Source organism: Carassius gibelio, chromosome B10 (genome assembly GCF_023724105.1).
Source record: "Carassius gibelio isolate Cgi1373 ecotype wild population from Czech Republic chromosome B10, carGib1.2-hapl.c, whole genome shotgun sequence".
NCBI classification, from domain to species: domain Eukaryota; kingdom Metazoa; phylum Chordata; class Actinopteri; order Cypriniformes; family Cyprinidae; genus Carassius; species Carassius gibelio.
In genome coordinates, this window is record NC_068405.1 from 4,664,275 (window position 1) to 4,686,141 (window position 21,867).

Genomic DNA, 21,867 nt, shown 5'->3' on the forward strand with positions numbered 1-21,867 from the left:
AGGTCACTTGTGTTTTTCTGTACAGTTAGACAGGCTTGTAGAATCCCACCACTTAAGAAACCCACCTTTAACTCTCTTTTAGAGAAATACAGAATGATTTCCCTTTTTCCTTTCATTGCAAAAACACTTGAACGAGCTATGTTCAACCAAATCTCTGCCTTTCTTACACAGAAAAAAAAGAAAGTGAAAGTCTCGGAATTGGTGCTGTGCATTTAACCCATCCGTGTACACATATAGCAGTGAGTAAGGAACAAACACACACACCAGGAGAAGTGGTCAGCTATTTGCTCCATCGCACGGGGAGCAATTGGGGGTTCAGTGCCTTGCTCGAGGGCACTTCAGAAGGTGGAAAAGAGTGCTGTTCATTCACTTGAGGTTGAACCTGCGACCTTTGGGTTACAAGTCCGACTCTCTAACCATTAGGCCACAGCTGCCCCAACAAACAACCTCCTAGAACAAACTCCTTGACAGCAACCAGTCTGATTTCATAAGTGGACATTCAACCGAGACTGGCTTGCTCTCAGCTGCTGAAGCCCTAAAACGGGCAAGAGCGGATCCCAAATATTACTGGATCTATCCACTGCTTTTGACACGGTTAACCACCAGATCCTCCTGTCAACCCTATTGGCAAAGGGCATCTCAGGAATCGCACTCCAGTGGTTTGAGTCTTACCTCTCAGATAGGTCCTTCAAGGTATCTTGTAGAGGTGAGGTATTCAAGTCGCAACATCTAACTACTGGGGTACCTCAGGGCTCAGTTCTTGGACCACTTATCTTCTCTGTCTACATGGCATCATTAGGTTCTGTCATTCAGAAACATGGCTTTTTATATCACTGGTATGCTGATGACACTCAACTCTATCTCTCATTCCATCCTGATGATCTGACGATAGCTGCTCACATCTCAGCTTGTCTAACAGATATTTCTTGCTTGCTCTTCAAGAATGGGCTAAAAACACATTTCTTCCATCTTTATTTGACCCTATAACTCTAGCATTCTCTATTCTAAAAAAAAAGGAAAATTATTCATTTACTAACTGCTTGTTTTCTTACAAAAAAGCTTTTCTACTCTTTTTGTATTCTATCGGTTCTCTTTTTATTTATTGTAAAGTTAACAAAAGCAAAAAAGGCATCTAAACACTAGCTTACTCCATTTTTATTCTATTATATGCATTTATTTATTTTTATATAATATATATTCAAAAATAAGCTAACTGAGACTTGTTATAGCACTTGCATACCTTTGCTCTTTTGTAGATTTTGATTGCTTACATTGTCCTCATCTGTAAGTCGCTTAGGAAAAAAAAAAGTGTCTTTCTAAATGATTAAATGTAATGTAACGTAAATCTAGTAAACTTAAATCAAGCAAGTCCCATTTTACAGAAGTCATATTACATTATTTTACTGTTTTGTGCCTGAAATCTGGCATTTATAAAGGAGCAAAAGCATGCCAATAGAAGGAGGCAAATGTTTTTATCTTGTTTTTATCTCGATTATTGTATTTTCATAATCACTGAAGGCTGAAATCAAAATCAGAACTGTATTTCGATTAATTGAAAGCTCTAGGAAATGAGAGGGTTGTGCCGACTGATAAAAGTACTCTTAACTCTTACTTTTTCCCTGTACTGTATGTACCATACTGTTGTGTTAAAAAGGGTCAATCAAACATTTCACCAGTCTGTTCATCCTCTGAAGGGCATTACTTACATTTCCCCTGTCAAATGTTTCCCTTGATAGTGTCTCTGTAGAACAGCTTTATTTACGGCTGTGCTATAGGTGCTTTGGGAAGCATCCAAATGTTTCACACCCCATACAGACGGAGTTCTTGGTAGTGCGCTGATGGTACCTCTGGGACCCTGGCCTGAATGCTCTCAGCATGCGATGCAGCAGATCACTATAGCCCTGCTGTTTTTATCCCAACTGTAATTCGCTCATAGATACGCTCATTAGACCATGCTGGCATGGCTGGTATTGGAGACTACTAAACTCATGTTGGCACGTCTTCTGCCAGAGCTGGACTGTAAATCAAAAAGCAGGAAGGTATCCACTTCAGTTTTACCCCATCAGATATATTCAAACATCTGTTCAGAAGCTTGCGGTCAGTGCTTTTAGTATGCTTTTGAAAGAAGTCTCTATTGCTCACCAAGGCAGCATTTATTTTATTTAAAAAAAATTGTAAAACAGTAACATCATGAAATTTTATCTCAAATAGATGTTTTCTATGTAAATATATTTTATAATGTCATTTATTTTTGTGAACTGTCAGCATCATTTCTTCAGTCTTCAGTGTCACATGATCTTCAGAAATCATTCTAATATGCTGATTTGCAGCTCAAGAAGTGTTTCTGATTATTATCAATGTTGAAAACAGCTGTGCTGCTTCATATTTTTGTGGAAACTATGATTTTCAAAACATATTCTAAAAAAGAAAGTTAAAAAGATAATTTAAAATATAAATATAGTAACTAGTGCTGTCAAATGAGTAATCACATCCGAAATAAAAGTCTTTGTTTGCATAATAGATATGTGTGTTCTGTGTAAATGTATTACTTATATATAAACACACACATACTTTTTGTAATGCAGTCAAGAGAGCTGAGAGCATATAACACAAAAACATAACTATTTAAATATATAAAAGCATCCTTTTAAACTTTTCTATCATATAATTTTTTACTATATTTCAACTGTCAGTGTTTGAGATTCTTCTGCAGGACGAGCTGTAATCGGTGCATCTCTTCAAACAGACACAGCTGCTTAGCGGGTTTTCTAGTGACTCTAGAATCTCATTAGGAAGATAAAATAAGTGGACATAATGTATGAGAGACTACGGCCAAAATCCCATTTCACCATGTGTGCCTGCCAAAGCAGTGAATCACACCTGCTTTATTCTCGTTCACACTACACAGCATTTATTTCATGTTCATTCCCATCATTCCCTGCACTCCCAAATGCTTCAGTTAGAAATATTCATAATTACAACATGCTTAAAAAATAATTTTAATTACACAAAGAATTAATAAATCAATATGCTTCCTAAAAACTAGAAGTAAAAGTCTTTGAATGACCTGATCTGCAAAAAAAATTAAAATCTTCAGTTGAAAAGTGCTTTTTACTATTTGTCTTTTCAATTTGAAATAAAAAAAATAATTTTAGAATAAAGTAATAATTTTAAACCAATAATTTCTCATTTTCCCACTCCCCCCGTTTGACTGGAAGAGGTGGAGGTACTGGTCCCGTAACACCCCTTCTGCCCCTTGGTTATCTGATGCTCTATGTGAACACCGTTCTAAGCTTAGAGCTTTGAAAGGGTGTGGCGCAAGTCCAAAAATACTACTGTCCTTAATGTCTATCAGTCACTCCTATCTTCCTTCTCTGCTAATGTCTCCACTGCTAAAATTACATACTACCATAACAAAATTAACAATTCGTCTAACTCGAATGCTTTTTAAAACATTTTCCTCACTTCTTTTTCCTCCCCCTCCCCCTCCTGCTTCATCTCTAATAGCTGACGACTTTGCCACGTTTTTCATTAATAAAATTAAACACATAAGTGCACAATTTTCCACACCACAATCAGTCAAGCTCATATCACCAGCAAACATACACTCATTCACATCCTTCTCTTCACTCTCAGAAGTCTCCAAACTCATCCTTTTTAATCACCCTACTACTTGCCCACTTGATCCTATTCCATCTCATCTCCTTCAAATCATTTCTCCTGCAGTTGTACCTGCACTCACTCACATCATTAACACTTCCCTGCACACTGGTGTTTTTCCCTCATCATTTAGACAGGTTCGTATAACTCCACTACTTAAGAAACCCACCCTCAACTCATCTCTTTTAGAGAACTACAGACCAGTTTCCCTTCTTCCTTTTATTGCAAAAACACTTGAACGAGCTGTGTTCAACCAAGTCTCTACATTTCTCACACACAATAACCTCCATGAAAGCAACCAATCTGTCTTCAGAAGTTGACATTCAACTAAGACGGCCTGGCTCTCAGTTGTTGAAGCTCTAAGACTGGCAAGAGCAGAATCCAAATGTTCAGTACTTATCCTGCTTGATCTGTCTGCTGCTTTTGACACGGTTAACCACCAGATCCTCCTATCAACCCTAGTGGCAAAAGGCATCTCAGGAACCACACTTCAATGGTTTGAGTCTTACCTCTCAGATAGGTCCTTCAAAGTATCTTGGAGAGGTGAGGTGTCCAAGTCACAACATCTATCTACTGGGGTGCCTCAGGGCTCAGTTCTTGGACCTCTTCTCTTCTCTGTCTACATGGCATCATTAGGTTCTGTCATTCATAAACATGGCTTTTCATACCACTGCTATGCTGATGACACTCAACTCTACCTCTCATTCCATCCTGATGATCCGACGGTAGCTACTCGCATCTCAGCTTGTGTAACAGACATTTCTTCCTCGATGATGGACCATCACCTTCAACTCAACCTTGCCAAAACAGAACTGCTTGTGATTCCAGCAAACCCATCGTTCCATCACAATTTCACCATCACATCAACCATAACTCCTTCAAAAACAGCTAGAAGCCTTGGAGTTATGATTGATGATCAGCTGAATTTCTCAGACCACATTGATAAAACTGTCCGATCCTGCAGATTTGCTTTATTCAACATCAAGAAGATCAAGCCCTTTCTTTGGGAACATGCTGCACAACTCCTTGTTCAAGCTCTTGTTCTGTCCAGGCTGGACTATTGCAATGCTCTCTTGGCAGGTCTTCCAGCCAATTCTATCAAACCTTTACAATTAATTCAGAACGCAGCAGCAAGATTAATTTTTAAAGAGCCAAAAAGAATACACGTCACACTTCTGTTTATCAATTTGCACTGGCTTCCAATAGCTGCTCGCAGAAAATTCAAGGCATTGATGTTTGTCTACAAAACTACCACTGGCTCTGCACCCATTTACCTAAATTTGTTATTTCAGACTTATGTGCCTCTAGAAGCTTGCGTTCTGCAAGTGAACGTCGCTTGATTGTGCCATCCCAAAGAAGCACAAAGTCACTTTTACTGACTTTTAAATTAAATGTTCCTGTACTGTGTTAACCTAACTGAGACTTGTTATAGCACTTGTATATCATTGCTCTTTTTGTTGTTTTGATTGCTTCCACTGTCTTCATCCGTAAGTCGCTTTGGATAAAAGCGTCTGCTAAATGAATAAATGAAAATGAAAATGTAAATGTAAAGTATTAAATTAAACATTTTAACAGTATTTTTCACTCCTGTTTCAAAATCATGTACATTTTATCCTCAAAATGAGCAGATGTTGTATGACATGATAACTTCAGATTAAATCCTACTTTTCTTCCCGTCCATGTCAGCGTGGATTTTGCGGGCCAGGAAGCCAGTTTTGTAGACCGCAGCGTTGGGGTCATGGGCAATGTCCAGGAACGGGTTACTGCCGCTGCTGATGCGACTGATGCTCTTAGTGTGAGAGTGATGGTTCTTATCCGCCAGCTCAGACAGAGACTTCTTCAGCTCATCTCCATCACTACAACACACACACACATAATCCCATCAACCTTCATGCATGACAACTCTTCCACAGCCCTGACAATCTATGAATTATGTGTAGTGAAAGTCTGAACAGGTGGAAACTGTGGAAACTAATTTCTATGAGAGACTGATGTGTGGGAGAGACTGCAGGAGTCCCCACACAAACACACTGACCACTGACTCATAATGCACATCTGTTAACACGTGGCTGCCTGACATTTGTGAAAATTAAAAGGACGAAAAGAATCTGTAGATTTAATCTAAATGTCATTTTTTAACATTATCTATTTTGCACGACAGCTAAATGACATCAAAATACAATTCATGCATCTTGATCGATCACATTGACATCTGATTTGGTCCAGTATGCACACTTCAGTTTACAGAAGGTCACATAAATATTTATCCACCCAACAGGTACAAATCCAATGTACTATTCCTGCTCTGTATGCCGCTATCTCCATTCCATATGGCAGTGTTTCACAGTCATGCCATCTATTACTGCTCATGTGTAGATGGCTGGCAGGGCTCCTAAAAACTAGGTAGGGTATCTTGGCAGGCATTTACACTAGTTTTTTTATAGAACCAGACACCTGTCCATTACATGTAATCTGAATTACATAATCAGATTCCAAAATGTATGTAGTTAGATTATATTTCGTTTTAATTTGCTAATTTTTTGCACACCGCACTATAATGTGATGCATGCAAAATACAGAGTTTTGGCCGTTACAAAGTCTCATTCCACAACAGATGTACATCGTCTGCAGATATAAGGAATTTCATTGCACTTTAACAAGTAATCTGAACGACCTATATGTGTGTGATATTATAAACAAGCCCTCCCGAACAGTTTAATGCCACAGTTATGTTAGAATGCATCTCATTCTCATTTCTGTGCCGGTGCATCTCGTCAAGGAGCGCTGTATGACCGATGCATCAGTTCAATTAAACTTTACTCCAAATATATGAACTTACCTGTTTTAAATACTTTATATTTAACATGTTCTTTTATGTCCAATATTAGTGTTAAACTGTTGGACTTAAATAGAAATGTACTATTGATTGATAACTTGTGTGCAAAGATGCAGCAAATTTGTCACAGGATGCGCGATGCGACCGTCTCATGTCTCTTCGTTGAGTATTTACTGAGTTACAGTTCATTTTAATGACACATGTCTAAATGAAGATCAGCGAAGACTAAGGCTGCAGACAGAGCATTTTGTTTTCTTTATTTTATAAGTGCACAACGTTTTGTTGTTATGTGCATACGAATAAAAGTAGACCCTTTACAGATTCGACTGATGTGTTGCTCTTATCTGTACGTAATTTAAGTTCTTTTCGGGGTTATCAGGAGAAAATGACAACACAAATGACAAGTTTTGGGTCTTGTTTTATTTTTTTCTGACCATGTTTATTGTAATCAAATTCTGTGTTTTAGCATGTCTAATTATTTAAATGCATTAACAATACATTTTTATTCCAATTTATTCTTACAGTAAACTTATGAAACGTTTTTATTTACCTCAGAAATTCAGTGTTGTGTATTTAAATTTTTATTTTAATGTATCTTTTAATTATTGAAAATTCAACAAACCTTTCTTGGCAAACATTCAAATTAAAACATGGTACAAATGTGTGATTATTCCTTATTTTTTATTTTCCAAATGTTTATTTTGACAGGTTGCTGTGAATATCTTTACATTTCTGTGTGTGTATTCAGTTTTACTCAAATGAAATGGTCAAATGTTCATGAAGAGACTCTCAGAGCAGTTTTAGGGATGTTGTTCATGTACTTATTTCTTCATTTAGTGAGACGGCAGAGGCTGAAATCACCGTGAGCGTCACGCACACTTCAGTATGTATGAAGTAAACAAAACCGCGTGTCTGCTCCATTCATTCACATTCATTCAAATAGTCCTTTTGTGGCTTAATATTTACACATACTAGTCTATATCACAATTTGATTTAAGTGTAATTACCTACTTTTGATTAATTCATCCAAAGTTTGACAAATTCCGTGACATTCCGCGTTATACAGTAAATTCAATTTTTATGACTGGATTCCTTCCGCGTTTGCAGCATCGCAGAAAATATAGGGCCCTTTATTTCACATTTAAAGACTGAATACCTGGAACCTTCAATACCACAGAAATGAAAGTCGCACCTAACACTTCTGTCCATTTTATCTCAAAACAATATCTATACATGTAATAAAATGACTTGTTCTCAAAACACATAAGACTTATAAACAAAGACCACATGCTATGTTTGTTGTTAAATTACGGGCCTTGTGACCGTATATTGCACTTGGCCCCTCTATAGATCCACTGGAACGGATGAGGGTGGATGGGTGTATGCACTTGGACACCCCTGTTTGTGCCCCATCGGCTCCAGCCCTTAAAATCACCCTAACGCTCCACCCTGATGCTCCTGGTTGGGAGGGTATGTAGCCAGTTATGTTACTGTCCAGCTCTCAAGTCTGTGGAAATATGTTATGCTGTTTCTAAAAGGCACTATTTTGGTTAAAAAGGGGAAAGCGGCTCTCATGGCATTGTTCGGAGGTCACTTTAATATGCAAAAACACTGCCAAGAAACAGCGCCATTTGTCTTCACAGAAGACTTGATTAGTGAATTAGCTTGGGACATTGGGCTATAGAAATCTAAAGGGACCACTCTCACGACTTGACATCTACTATAATTACTCACGTTATTTCAATCTTTAATGAGATTTATTGGCCAGTAGGTGGTTGAAAATGTTAGTTTTCTGGCTGGACAGTGAATTTATCAAATTGTGCTCAAAGCCATTGTAAAAAAAAAACTGATAAACGCACACCTGTAACCTCATTAAATCAGTATTACTGCTGTGTGTGTTGCTTGGGAATTGCTGAAAAAGAACTTAGCTTTGATTTAAAGAAATATTCTAGGTTCAATATAAAATTTGGACAATATTGACAACAGAAAAAAATACATTTTTCACTTTTTTTCGTCCTTTTTTATTAATTAATTTTTATTCTTTGTGTTTGGGAGAGAGAGATTAACAGGTTTATATGTATATGAAAGTGGTGTATTTCAAAATATTATGAATTTTAATGTTTACTTTTACAACCACAAATTGTTAAAACCTATTTTCAAACATATATTTTCAGTGGTGATCACTGTTGGGAACGTTACTTTAAAAAAGTAATTAGTTATAGTTACCCACTACTTGTTCCAAAAAGTAACTGAGTTAGTAACTGAATTACTATATAATAAAAGTAACTCATTACCAGGGAAAGTAACTATTTGCTTTATTGCTATTTATTTTATTAACTATTTATTGATTGCAAAAAAAAACAGACACTATTTCAACTGAACAGAGATGACATCACTGAATTCAATGATGAACTGCCTTTAACTATCATTTTGCATTATTGAGACACAGTTTTCCAAATGAATGTTGTTCAGTGCTTTGATGCAATGTATTTTGTTTAAAGCACTATATAAATAAAGGTGATTGATTGATATTGTACAAAAAAAAAAGTTGCTATATGTCAGAATTTTTTTTTTTTTTTTTTGTACAATAAAGCAAATAGTTACTTTCCCTGATAACGAGTTACTTTTATTATATAGTAATTTTTTTGCAGTTTTCACAAATCAGTTGAAATAAGTAGAACAGACAGGTGTTCGTACATAACTTTTTTTTGCACGTCAACAGACAGGAAGAGTTTTATCCTGCACTTCAAGTATTATCTTTGTAAGAAAAGTGTTTTTGGCCACTAGCTTTGTAGATGCGTGTCACACATTACATGTACACATTACATGCACGTTCTTGCCTTTGACCACAAAGAATTTGAAGTAGTGCTTATATCTTCACCTTGAAAATGCCAACGTTTCATCGGATTGCTGACTCGCCATTTCTGCTGCTGCTGTGAATCTCTGTGTAGCTGTTGCGTGTGTGTGTGTGTGTGTGTGTTTGTTTGGCGCAGCTGGCACTGCCACGTGTGCCGGCATGTGAGTAAAAACACTGGCTCTGATTGGCTACCATGAAACACATGACTCCGCCTTAGCCAATCATAATCGCTTATCTCGTTATTAACCCACCTGCTGCTCACTCGCTGTGTGAGCCAGGGGTCCGTTCGGATTGCATAGTTTATTAAATCAATGCATAGTAACGCACCGCATTTATCGTTCAGTAATGTTAACGGAGTTGTAACGACGGGAAAAGTAATTAGTTAGATTACCCCATTACTGAAAAAATAACGTTGTTACCTAACGCCGTTCTTTTAAACGCCGTTATTCCAAACACTGGTGGTGATTGACAGAATCTTGTTGACAAAGTTTAAATTGTATTTACCCAGAACACCCACTGTTCTCTGGGTAAATACAATTTTTAGTATTAATGTCGTGTTTTCAAGATCATAATTACAGCTCATGTCTCAAATGCCACCAATCTAATCATTTGACTCAAAGGCGCACCATCACACACACTTTTTGGACCTTAATTGGACCGTGTGTTTATTGTGCATTTGTGTGTGGTGGGAACCAATGCCAAGGTAAAAATAAAACCATAATTTGATGAAAAGAAGATGGTGTATGATCTGTGGGACAGTGAATATTGCATGTGCTCATGGGAATGCTGGCTTGAATCCAGAATCCAGCCTGATCCTAATATCCTGCTTTTTCCTCTAGAATTTCCTGTTTACCTTTCATTTCTGTTTTAAAAAAGAGCAATGGTGGTGAATGCATTAGTACTTACACTGCCCATTCCAGCTTCTCGTTTTTGATGGAGTTATACAACGACTGCATGGGGGAAAAACAGAAAAAAGACAAAGATTAGTATGTAGAATTCATGTTCACCTAAAACACAATTAATTATTCAACCTCCTTAAATAACGGTTCTTCAAATGTGAGTCATAGCTGTAACTTCATTGCTGTGGAAAACGTACCAGATCAGCGCTTGTGCTTTTTATTTAATATCTCACTGAAGTCAATCACCATAGAATCATGACTTATGAAGAAACACTGTCTCTTCTGGACTAATGAAGCTTTCTCATGCAGTGCCATCAGTAAAATTCATTGTGAAAATGTCACACAATCTATTTGCACTATTTATGCAAATACACACCCTGATTCCTGAGTGAAAGGTCAAACCACAAATCAAAATGCAGAAATCTCAGTACGGCTATTACACACAGACCACATGCAGATGTTAAGAAGCACACTATACATCTGCGCAAGTGTCATATGACAGACAAAAAGGGCTTCAGTACATTCATGTGCATGCTCGATAAAACAGACAGACATACTCTCCGCTGTCATCTGATACATACTTCTCACATGAAGCAACAGCAGTCCCCGTCTCCTAACACTAAACACACATCAGTTGATGTTACAGGAAGCTGTTGCATGACACACGAGAGATCACAGCTCGTTTGTGTTAATACATACGAGAGAATTTTATGACACCAGTCTGTGCTTTCTTTCTGACAGATGGCTGATTTTGAACGCTTTTAAGTGCACATGTGATCTGTGTGAACAAGAGAATGATCAAAACGTAATCGTGGTGCGATGTCAGGGCCAAACCACTCACTTTAGTCTTAGATAAGCATAAACAGGCAGGCAAAATCTGAAATACATCATGATATTAAATCTTTGCAATTAGATGTATCTGCTAAAATTAATCAAACAATAAAACTGACAAAAAAACAGAAAACATTCTGCTCTTAATTCATTATGATGGTTTATTTGAATAATTACATGACATATCTAAAGCAGTGTTTACTTCACTAAAAAAACTTGAAATTCTATTCCATTGTAGAGTTAACAGGAAAACGCTTTGAAATCTAGCCTCGTCCAGAATTTGCTGTGTGTTGCTCTGCTGCTGCTGTATGTCTAATAATACAGATGTGCATGTGGCCTAGTGGATAATATTCTAGTCTGTGCCAAAGACTAGTGTATACTGTACTGTAAGGGAATATCGATGGGCGAAACAGTTATTAGTAATCATGAATATAAGAGCTTTACTTGATATTTAAAATGATAAAAATAAGTAGACTGATTTCCTGAAGAGTGTAAACAATGTGGTGCTTTAAAAACACCGATCCGTCCGAGAGGCACAACTACTGACCCAGCCAATGAACATCGAAACCTGCTTGAAAACATTATTTTGTCTTTCTGCTCAATGATGTTAATTACATAGAAATTCAATTCAACTTAAAATTACTGACAAAAACAAAAGAAATTGGTTGTGAAGTAAACCACACGGTTTCTCACATTTATTTCTCTATAAATTAATTGTATAAGTATTTAACACAACCTATAAAGTTAAAAATGGTCACATACACCAATAAATTCCAATCTGCACATATTCCAAGTCATATCATTTAAGCCTCTAAATCCACCCAAATCGTCAGTTTCCTTTAAATAAATTGCAACCAATGCAACCATTCGTTTACTACACATGTTTGCAGTCATTTTCCAATTATAGTTGACTCAAAGTGAAAAGTGTCAATGTCCATAGGTGTAGAAACACAAAGCCATGTTCCTCTGTCAGTGGATACCGCCCGCTGGACACACACACACACACACACACACACACACACACACTACACTGATGTGTTTACACAACAGAAAACACACGGGAGCGAGTTACACTGTAGAGGCTACAACACTGGCATCAACAATCTCTGTGAATCATAAATCAAACACAGTGGTCAATAAAACGGACAGACGCCGTTAACCCCGGGTCAAGGTGACACGTAAATGCCTTCACAATAACAGCATGCATTTCATTTAATAACTGGAGCAAACAACAAAAAAGCCATCATCAAACCATCCATCACTTAAAGAAGGCTGCCAGCTAAAAAGACAAAGTTAAAGACATAAATCCAACGTAAGGACATGGACACGTCTCATTCACAGGGAAATACAGCATTTTGTTGAGTGTGAGTATTATAACACCAGAGCAGCACTTAATAACAGCGTTACATGAAGATATTTAGTCTGCATGCAAGATCATATCAGCAGTGAGATCCAAAAATCCCAACAACATCACAATGCCAAAGAAAAATCATCTCCATTCCAGGCACACAAACACCACAGGCTCGTTACCTTCTCCTTTTTGGGCAGTCCACTGTTGAATTCAGTAGAACTGGACACTTTGAGAGACTTGGAGCGGTGCTGGGGCTGACGCCTGACCGGCTCCTCCCTGCCGTACTTGACGGAGCCGCTGGCCCGCATGCGGACCTTCCCCGTCCCCTGAACGCTGTTTACCCCAATCATCTCCTCTGATTAAAGCCCTTTCACATGCACACGGTGCCAGAGAGGAGAGCGAGCTTGATCCGGAGGGATGTGTGAGGAGGAAAGGAGAAGCGGGAAAGCGGACAGACGAGCAACACAGACGGCGCACAATCGTCCCTGCCTTCAACACATGAGCGGCGCTGCTCTCTCCCACATCACTCGCCAGAGTGTTTGGATTCAGAGCGAGTTTCCCTGGAAGCAACACGTCAGTGACTGGTCGAGTCAGGGAGAGACACAGAGAGAGAGAGAGAGAACGGGAGAGGAGATGCTCCTCCCATTCTGAAGTGAGCTAATGTTGAGATCGATTCATTTCTATTTCAGACAGCCAATGTGAGCTGCCCACAGGCCTGTCACGATAACAAATTTTGCTTGACGATAAATTGTCCAAGAAATTATTGCGATAAACGATAATATTGTCGTTCTAAGACCGGTTTCAACTATATAATGTTTCAACATATAATGATAATGGCATAATAGGGCAGGTAAACCTTTCTAAAGATCAATAAACTTTTATTTAATTTTATGGCAGATTCCGAGCAAGAAATACCAACATGTTGACTTTGTGTGGCTTGAAATTAATTAATTTTGTATTTTTTGTATGTTATGTGTATATGCCAGGGATATAGGGGTGCTCATATTGACCGTTTAACTGTTAATCGAAAGTAAACATTTTGATTGCTGAAGGGGCCGTTCACATGTCTTTTTTTTGTGCTCAAGTTCGTTATTTCAAATGCTGTATGTGCGCTCATAATGGAAGAGACGCGCTCATTTTTCCCAGGCGCATCCACATCACATCTAGTTAAAAAACAGCGCACCAGGTCATGTGAAAAGAACCAACCAATCAGCTTCCTTCAGGGTGAAATTCCCCGATGTTTTTGAAAAATGGGCTGCTCCTAAACACTGCAGCGTTTTTTTTACTTTTTTTCGTAAATGTATCTTGTAACAGAGTTACAGCAAGGGTTTTTCGTTGGTGGAAACCCATTGCTGAAATGTCCTTGTTATCTCTCTATTCCCGGGACGTCTGTGCCACCAGAGATGGTGTTTTCTACCACAGGCTGTCTACAGGTTGCGCTCCACACTAGCCAACATCATGACATGTTACACCCAGTCATCCTGGGTGACTCCAAGGATGAAAACCTGAACATTAGCAGCACGAGCTGTAGATGAGCTCTCCAAACCACACTTTAGCAAACAACAATGCAGCACTGTCTCTGAGGCATGCATACAGTACGAGTTTACTGGAGAAACGGCCAAATAAGATTCCACTTTTTAACGCAATAAGACTTTGGTGCACAACTCTGGCTGTCTTGAGGTGGTTTATGATAATAACGGGCCTGGAATAATGATGGAGATTCCTTCAAACATGCCTGGCTCTAGGCAGAAATTCAAAGATCTCCTGTGAGAAATCCATCACCTCAGTATGATTTCAACTGGAATCAATAATTCAAAGTGTTGAAAGCGCATGCTAATGCTTCATAAACACATTCAGAGGATGCTGAGGTTTAGGGATGCAATATATATTGTTGCCATATAATTCATCAGCTAATATCAGTGATTTGTTATTTATCATTTCAGAAAGTATTGTACATATAGCCCTAAATCAGCAGATATTAGATATTTAATTGTGCATGCTTATCCACCAGTTTTAACATTCAGGTCACCTTGCCTTCATCTAACACTTAAGCATCATTTTTGTAGATCTCAGAATTAAATATTGTATTTTTAATGAATTGGCATGTCAAAATAGTATAAAAATCATGTGTGTGCCATGGTTGTTGCGCATTAGAAAAAAATATATGCCCAGAACTCTCATTTCAGATTTATAGCTGTGAAATGCATCAATACTATGCATACAGTATTATTCTTGGCCAAAAAGCATTTCTGACCATGAAGTGAAAACAAAGTTTGTACACTGCTCACTGCTGTGTGTGTGCTCTTGGATGGGTTAAATGCAGAGCAAATATTCCAAGCATGGGGCACCATACTTGGCCACACATCCTGTCCTGTCCTGTCCTTGTCCAGAATGGCTAGAAAAAGCTACAATGTGAACCAGACATCATGCAAACGGTCAAAAGTCTGCCAGACTGTTTTATATTTGACTTCATGAATAATAATTCAAGCAGGGTTTTCGGGTAAAGCTGCTAATGTGAAGCATCTTACGTGCAGGAATATCCTTTGCATTTTTCAGTATTTTTTTTTTTTATCTCTCCAAATGTCTGTTTGAGCTCCAACAGAAAATTATATCTGCATACACTTTAGTTACAGCAAGAAAGCAATGAAGCAGAAAGCAAAAAGCAGCTTTTTAGAAGCAGTCTATGGTGTTCACACATACTTTCTAGGAGGAACCAAGTCTCTCAAGGCTGTGAGACACATTATGTGAACGTGGGGTGCAAATACAATCAAAAGTACTTCATCCTGAGACCTGTTACAATTTCTGATGCAAATTTATGTCAACATAAATTTATTTGAAAGACAGGCTTCAAAACTACTGAAACATTTTGTGTCACATAACATTTTTTCCCCATTCATAATGTTACTGTAACTGTAGCAGTTTAGTGTCCATGATCATAGTCTACACAGACTGATTTTGCTGGTGTACTTCCAAGATTTCTACATGTAAATGACATCAGTTATGACTGGCTAACCTGCCTGCGTGTGAAATGAGAAAGATGCATAATCAAGTCTGTCTCTGTCTGAGAGGAAGGATTGTCATTGGGGCCACCTTTGCACAAAAGGAAAACATTTTACTTTTTTTTTTTTTTTACTTCACCTGGATGCATAGTATAAAGAAGAGAAAAAAAAAAACGTTTTATTAGTTATTAATGCGAACCAATGCTTTCACCACAGATGGAAGATATTATCAGACCGGCATGCAGGTGTAGAGCCCATGCAGATTGCCAAAAACCAATTTATCATATCCCTGTTTACGACAGTAGGCAGCTAATATAAGGTTAGCTTATTTTAAGGTTACAGATTGCACTAGCCAGCTGGATTTTGTAATGTTTACCTGTTTTTTGTTTGATAAGGTTGATGAATATAAAGACAAAATTCTTCTAGTTGATGTTGGCCTGCTCTCATGACAGTGTGGTGGAGGAACAAGAAATGCTTTATGCATGCACTTGTAGGGCTTGAGAGAGAGTAGCATAAACCAATGCCAAGAACAAAAGCTACAGTATCTGTATAATGATGGATGGTGTCTGCAGTCAAGCGAGGGCCAAAGAATAGAAGAGCCACTGACGGTGCAGCACAGAGAGTAGTGCTGTACCCAGGCTGAGGATCATGGGTTTATTCTGCGTGTCCACAGACTGGATCCTTTATACAAGAATGTTGACAAAAACGGCAAGAAGTGGAAGAAGAGATTAGTCCTCATTCAGTCTGCATTCAAATTATACGCAGCAGCCAAAAGCCACTCAAATGCCCACCACATGGTGACAGGCTCATCTTCTGAGAGCATTACACCAGTTCCTCTGAGGAGCAGGTACCCTGTGGATCTGTAGAGATAAACATCCCATCCTAAACCTGCAGAATTACTTTATTTGATTTGTAACATGTACATTTATTTCATCCCATTCACATTCACATTCTCCCACAGAGATCAAAGAACACCCTTGACTAATAAGGGAGAGCCAAAGAATAACTTTCAGTGAGTGGGAAGAACATTTTAATAATCTAACAGTGGTTCCCAAACCCGGGGGTCGCTGAAGATTGCAAGGGGATTTGCATTTCCATTTGGCCCGTCTGCTGTTTTTGTTCAAACCAATGCAAAGTTTAACAGGTTGGTGTAAAGTGAGTAAATGTCTGTCTAAAAACCTAAACAGTTTGGATAATAAGCTATCTAGAATTATTAATAGAGCAGATAAAACACCTACAATCATAATTTTGATTCATATGCCTTTTCTTAAAAATGGTCTCAAGTCTGAAATGTGAGGTTTTCCAACCAAGCTACCTTTTATAACATTTTTCAGGTAAAATCTGGCCAACTTGGTTAATGTCTTTATTTCAATGTTTCTGCTGTTGTTGCAGTTATTAAAAAATTAACAATTTAATTATGATTATATATTTTTTATTTTATTTTAATGTATTATGAAATTTAAAATTTGAATGTTAAAACTAGTGTTGTCAAACGATTAATCGCATCCAAAATTACAATTTTGTTTACATAACGTGTGTGTGTATATGCTGTGTTTATTTATAATGTATATATAAATACACACATATGCTTGTATATATTTCAGAATTATATGTTGTTTATATATTAAATATATTTATTTATAATATATATTATATACATATAAAACAGACATGTATATACATGTAAATATTTTCTAAATATATACTGTACGTGTGTGTATTTAAATATACATAATAAATATACACAGAACACACACAAACTGTTTGTATGCGATTAATCGGGATCAATCGTTTGACAGCAGGAAATAAATAGGGGTCCCCTGGAAAAAGGTTGGGAAACACTGACAAACATGACAAACATTTTTCTAATATAAAGGATGGATGGATGTGTAAAAGGTCTTTATGACACTGACAGAAAGATACTACTGAAATGTTCAACATGACCAGAGCTGTGCTACTCAAGGACAAGGCACGACTGTGAGAAAATACGAATCAATCTCAGCATATTACTCTTTTTACGTAGAAAACAGCAGAGGCAACCAACAGTGTGAAGGGCACTGCTATGTCACAAAAAGAAGTGCTGCATCACTCAAGACTGCAACAAATGAACAGCTTGTGCAGATCATGAACAGCAGGTAATGATGTCAGTTCTGGAGCGATGCTCACAACAAAAGCACCGTAGGTGAGCGCATCCTGACATCATGACACTTCTTACTATAGAAACACATGCAGCACAGCTATGTTACAGAGGGACAATGTGTTTGTGATTGTTTTGTGAATATTAACCCTTTAATGTCCTCACTCAGTAACTTTACTCAAGCCCCAGAGTATTCTGCAGAATGCTTTCTGTTTTTGCCTGTGCTCGAATGCAGCATGGTTGGGAGGGTGTATCTTGACGGTAAAAGAAATGTTATAATATATGCATGCATGCTGGTAAATTGTGGGCCTTTTCTGTCCTGTGCCATTTTAATTCGATTTTTAATGCGACTGGGATGTGATCCAGAGTTCAAGGCCTCATGAGCACAACAGCTCTTCATGTCTTCATGTGTTGGAAGCAATGCACAACCCCAGAACAAATTAAAGATGTAGCGTATAAACTACATTTAAATAAACACAATACAAGCTGTTTGTGTTGCTGGAAGCAAGCAGCAGTTTTTACTAATTTGGCATTTAAAATGACATTGTAAGATTCTGTTTGAAATTCTAACATTCCCCAAGTATTTTATACATGGCAAAAATATGAATATATTTACCAACCTCAGTGCCAGGCGAAGAAATGAACGACTCATTTGAAGCAGAGCCGAGCATTTATCCTCTCGGACCAAAGTTCAAATGGCAGAAGGTTCAAATAGTCATTTTAATCTACAAATTGTGTCAGAATTGTGGGTACTTGTATACGCAAAACCCATATAATTATGTTTTTACCATAGTATTTAGGTGTGCTTTATGTGTGGTTTTAACTGTGTGTATCATGATTTAAATATTTGCTTCTTTTGAAGACTAATGATTTAAAAAAAAAAAAAAAAATCACCATATAAAATCAGTTTGCTACAATTTTCTTTTAAAGATGTTACTGATTTTGATAATGAACATAAATTTACATTTGCATCCTAATTAAAGTTACTGCTACTATCAAATGTTTATTTCTGAGAGACAAAAAAATAATATTATTATTATTAATATTATCAGGCAACACAAACTGGGTTCTTATTTGAATCACGCTGATTGAATCACATGCAGAAACTAAAGAAACCATTATATTACGATATTTGTTTTGTTAAGGAAAATTAATGGTCTGGTTTCTACAACTTTCAATTTAAGAGCAAAACCCTGAGCTTTAACTTGAAATAAATAAAGATTTGACATTTATGGTCATAATTATTGATATTGACTAATATTTAAAAAAAATTTGGGCCACATCGCGCAGCTGTAGTCAAAAGCAAAAGAACCTTTCTGATTCCTGTGACATGATCCCTTTATATGAGCGATATGTACAACAGCTGATATAACTGCACATCAAAGTTATCAGTTATCAGTTATCTTCAGATTCTAGTGCAGGGGTCGGGCCCACCAGGGGGTCACAAAACCACGACGAGGGGCCGCAAGAGGAACTCCCGAAATCAAATACATTTTTTTTTAAGGATTAGAAATAGCATATTTGACTCATAAATTAAAAATAAGTTGGAGTTTTGTACTCCAGGATGTTGCCCACCCAACTAACTAAGTAAGATTAATGTTGAAATGTAAGTAATGAGAAAATGAAAAATTTTGGGGTCGTGGGCTGAAAAGATTGGGAACCCCTGATCTAGTGCACAAGACAGAGCATTTTCAAACACATCTGATGAAGGTTTTATTAATATTATTCTCAGCAGGTTGCTTAAGACGGCATGGTCACTTGCCAGACAATATGCCTTAATGTGAGGAGCGAGCCGTGAGCTGATGCATCATCTTCAGACCCATCTGTTCCCTACAGTGAGCTGGAGAGCACATGGCTCCTCAAGCAACCAGCAGCCACTGCTTTACAGACAACAGCACTGATTAGGGGTGTCACAATTTCGATTTTAAATCGAAATCGATCGAAATTAAGTCACAGTCTCAAACTTCGAATTAAAAAATGGAATCGTCGATGCTGCCACGCCCCCATGTTGTATGACGGCAAATCAATGACAAAAATAACCGAGCATTCAACTGATGCTGGCGCACGCGTGACATGTACTCTGCGCGCAATACAAGCCCGCGCGCGCATGCTCATTCCCCCCACCCTCGCGCTCGATCATCTCACCTCTGCTTGCGCGAACAATTGTATTTTTGTTAGTCGTGGGGCGGGGCTTGCTGTTTTAGTTGTTATCTCAAATGTCATTGGTTATTCCCCTTTTCCTAAAGTCAGTATTCGACGCCTGTTAGAAAATGATTAATAATTGACTTGACTTGACCCATGACTTCATCAGTGGACCAGATACATGCGAGTAATCATTTCTTTTGCTTGTTTAATTTTTTGTCTTTAATGTAATTTAATGCATTGTTTATAGAGTAGATCTTTTGTAGATACTTGATTAACTGGAATTCTTCTGATTGCTAGTGATTGCAGTCTTGTAATAAAGATACACATATTTTACAGACTGTAATGATGCACATACACACACATACATATATATATATATATATAAATCTAAATGAATGACAGTGAAGTGTTTAACAAGTGTTTTATCTTTAATCTTTTAAATAGATACATCGTAATATTTGAAGGTTAGTTTAGTAATTTTTTATTGTTTTTTTTTTGTTTTGTTATGAACTTGAATGTCATCTTTTGTGAAGAAGACTGCACTTACAACAGAGAAACTGGATGGCAGTTTATTTTAAGTTTTCAATTGACTAAAGATATAAGTTATTGTTACATTATGTTGTTAATAAAAGTTTTAAATTTGACAATGTAGTGTGGTACATTGCAAACAAAGGTCAGATATTATATTACATAAAAGTCTAGTTTGAAAAATGACAATCTGTGCTTTAAAAAGAATAAATGTAAAAATCGAGAATCGAATCGAACCGTGAGCTTAGAATCGAAAATGCAATCGAATCGAGGATTTGGAGAATCGTGACACCCCTAGCACTGATGTCACTTTACAAACTGGAAGAAGCTTATCTTACTGATTTGCTTTGGTGTGTCTTTGTGGCTAAATAATAACAATCATGTCTTCTCATTACAGCCTTTTTTCATACTGATACTGATCTATTGTGACAAAGCAACTGGACGTCATTGAGCTTAACAAGAGTCGGAGGTGACATGAGCAACAACGACCTCTGGCAATGCAACAAAGTTGAGTATTATGAGCTTTCTAATGAGCAGTGATGTGGCTATGATGACCATCAACTGTCCCTTTAAGCAGGGGTTTTCACACTGTGGGTCACATGGCTGCAGCTAAATTTGTGTTTCAGTGACACACACACTCACACAGTTCAGTCCAGGGCTGCACGATATAGCATACCAACATTAATTACGAAATTGCAATATTCTTAGTGCGATTATTTTTTTAAACGAAATTACATCCGTAATTTAAAACATGCGTAGTGTGAACAAGCTTCAGTAACAGTGTGGGTTTCAGAGCGACGTCATTTTTAAAAAGCTTGTTCGGTCAGCATTATTAATGAGAAGAAACTCGCTTACTTCAATGTGCTGTATTCTGCATGAGACCGCATACACCAGAAGCTTTAAATGTTATGGAAACTTCAGATAGGCTATGTTCATTCATTTAACAACAAATGTGAGGTTAACTGTAACACTACAAGATTTAAACATTTCACACAACTAAATTGACAGAAATTTGTATTATTTCCTTACCTTATCATCTATATATAGAGAAAAACTGTGCCAAAGTTCAAAAATCTTTTGAAGATGTTGCTGAATATCTATTTAATCATTGCAAATGTAAATTTTTGACTGAAGTAAATTTGCCATCTTGGATTTAGTGTTTAGACACAAAATCAGACACATCTGTTCATTATTTTTAACTATTTCACAATTATTTTAATCTCTAAACTGTATGTGATTGTTCTGGTTCACTTCTTATGCTTAGCTAAAAAAAACGTGTTGTGTTGTGCTCCACTCTTCCCTACACACGGGAGAAACATGAATGCATTTTCTGTGCTGAAACCAACACTCGCAGTGTGGATTATTACAGTTCACCGGAGAGAACATGTTTGGAGTTTTTCTGGACATGTTTCATATTTTAAAATCTGTAAACAAAGAAATTAAAACTTAAATAGTAGTTAGATTTTACTGTTTTACTACAGTATTAAATACTGGTTTTCTTAAATGATTTCTGCCATATTAAAATTTTAATTAAAGGGGGGGTGAAATGCTATTTCATGCATACTGAGTTTTTTACACTGTTAAAGAGTTGGATTCCCATGCTAAACATGGACAAAGTTTCAAA

At 37.3% G+C, this 21,867-nt stretch overlaps 1 protein-coding gene across 8 annotated transcripts in view; it reads right to left on the reverse strand.

Annotated features, from left to right (window-relative positions):
- The window catches only part of psd3l (pleckstrin and Sec7 domain containing 3, like), a 117,334-nt gene that overhangs the window by 11,307 nt on the left and 84,160 nt on the right, over positions 1–21,867 (reverse strand). For 7 of the 8 annotated variants that reach the window (XM_052566735.1, XM_052566736.1, XM_052566737.1 and 4 more), the window contains 2 exons: positions 10,260–10,303; positions 5,326–5,516 (listed from right to left, as the gene is read on the reverse strand). In XM_052566735.1, the coding sequence (XP_052422695.1) occupies positions 5,326–5,516; positions 10,260–10,303 (235 nt within the window). Of the gene's footprint in view, positions 1–5,325; positions 5,517–10,259; positions 10,304–12,613; positions 13,007–21,867 lie in introns of those variants that run through there. The other variant, XM_052566742.1, reaches the window with a different exon arrangement.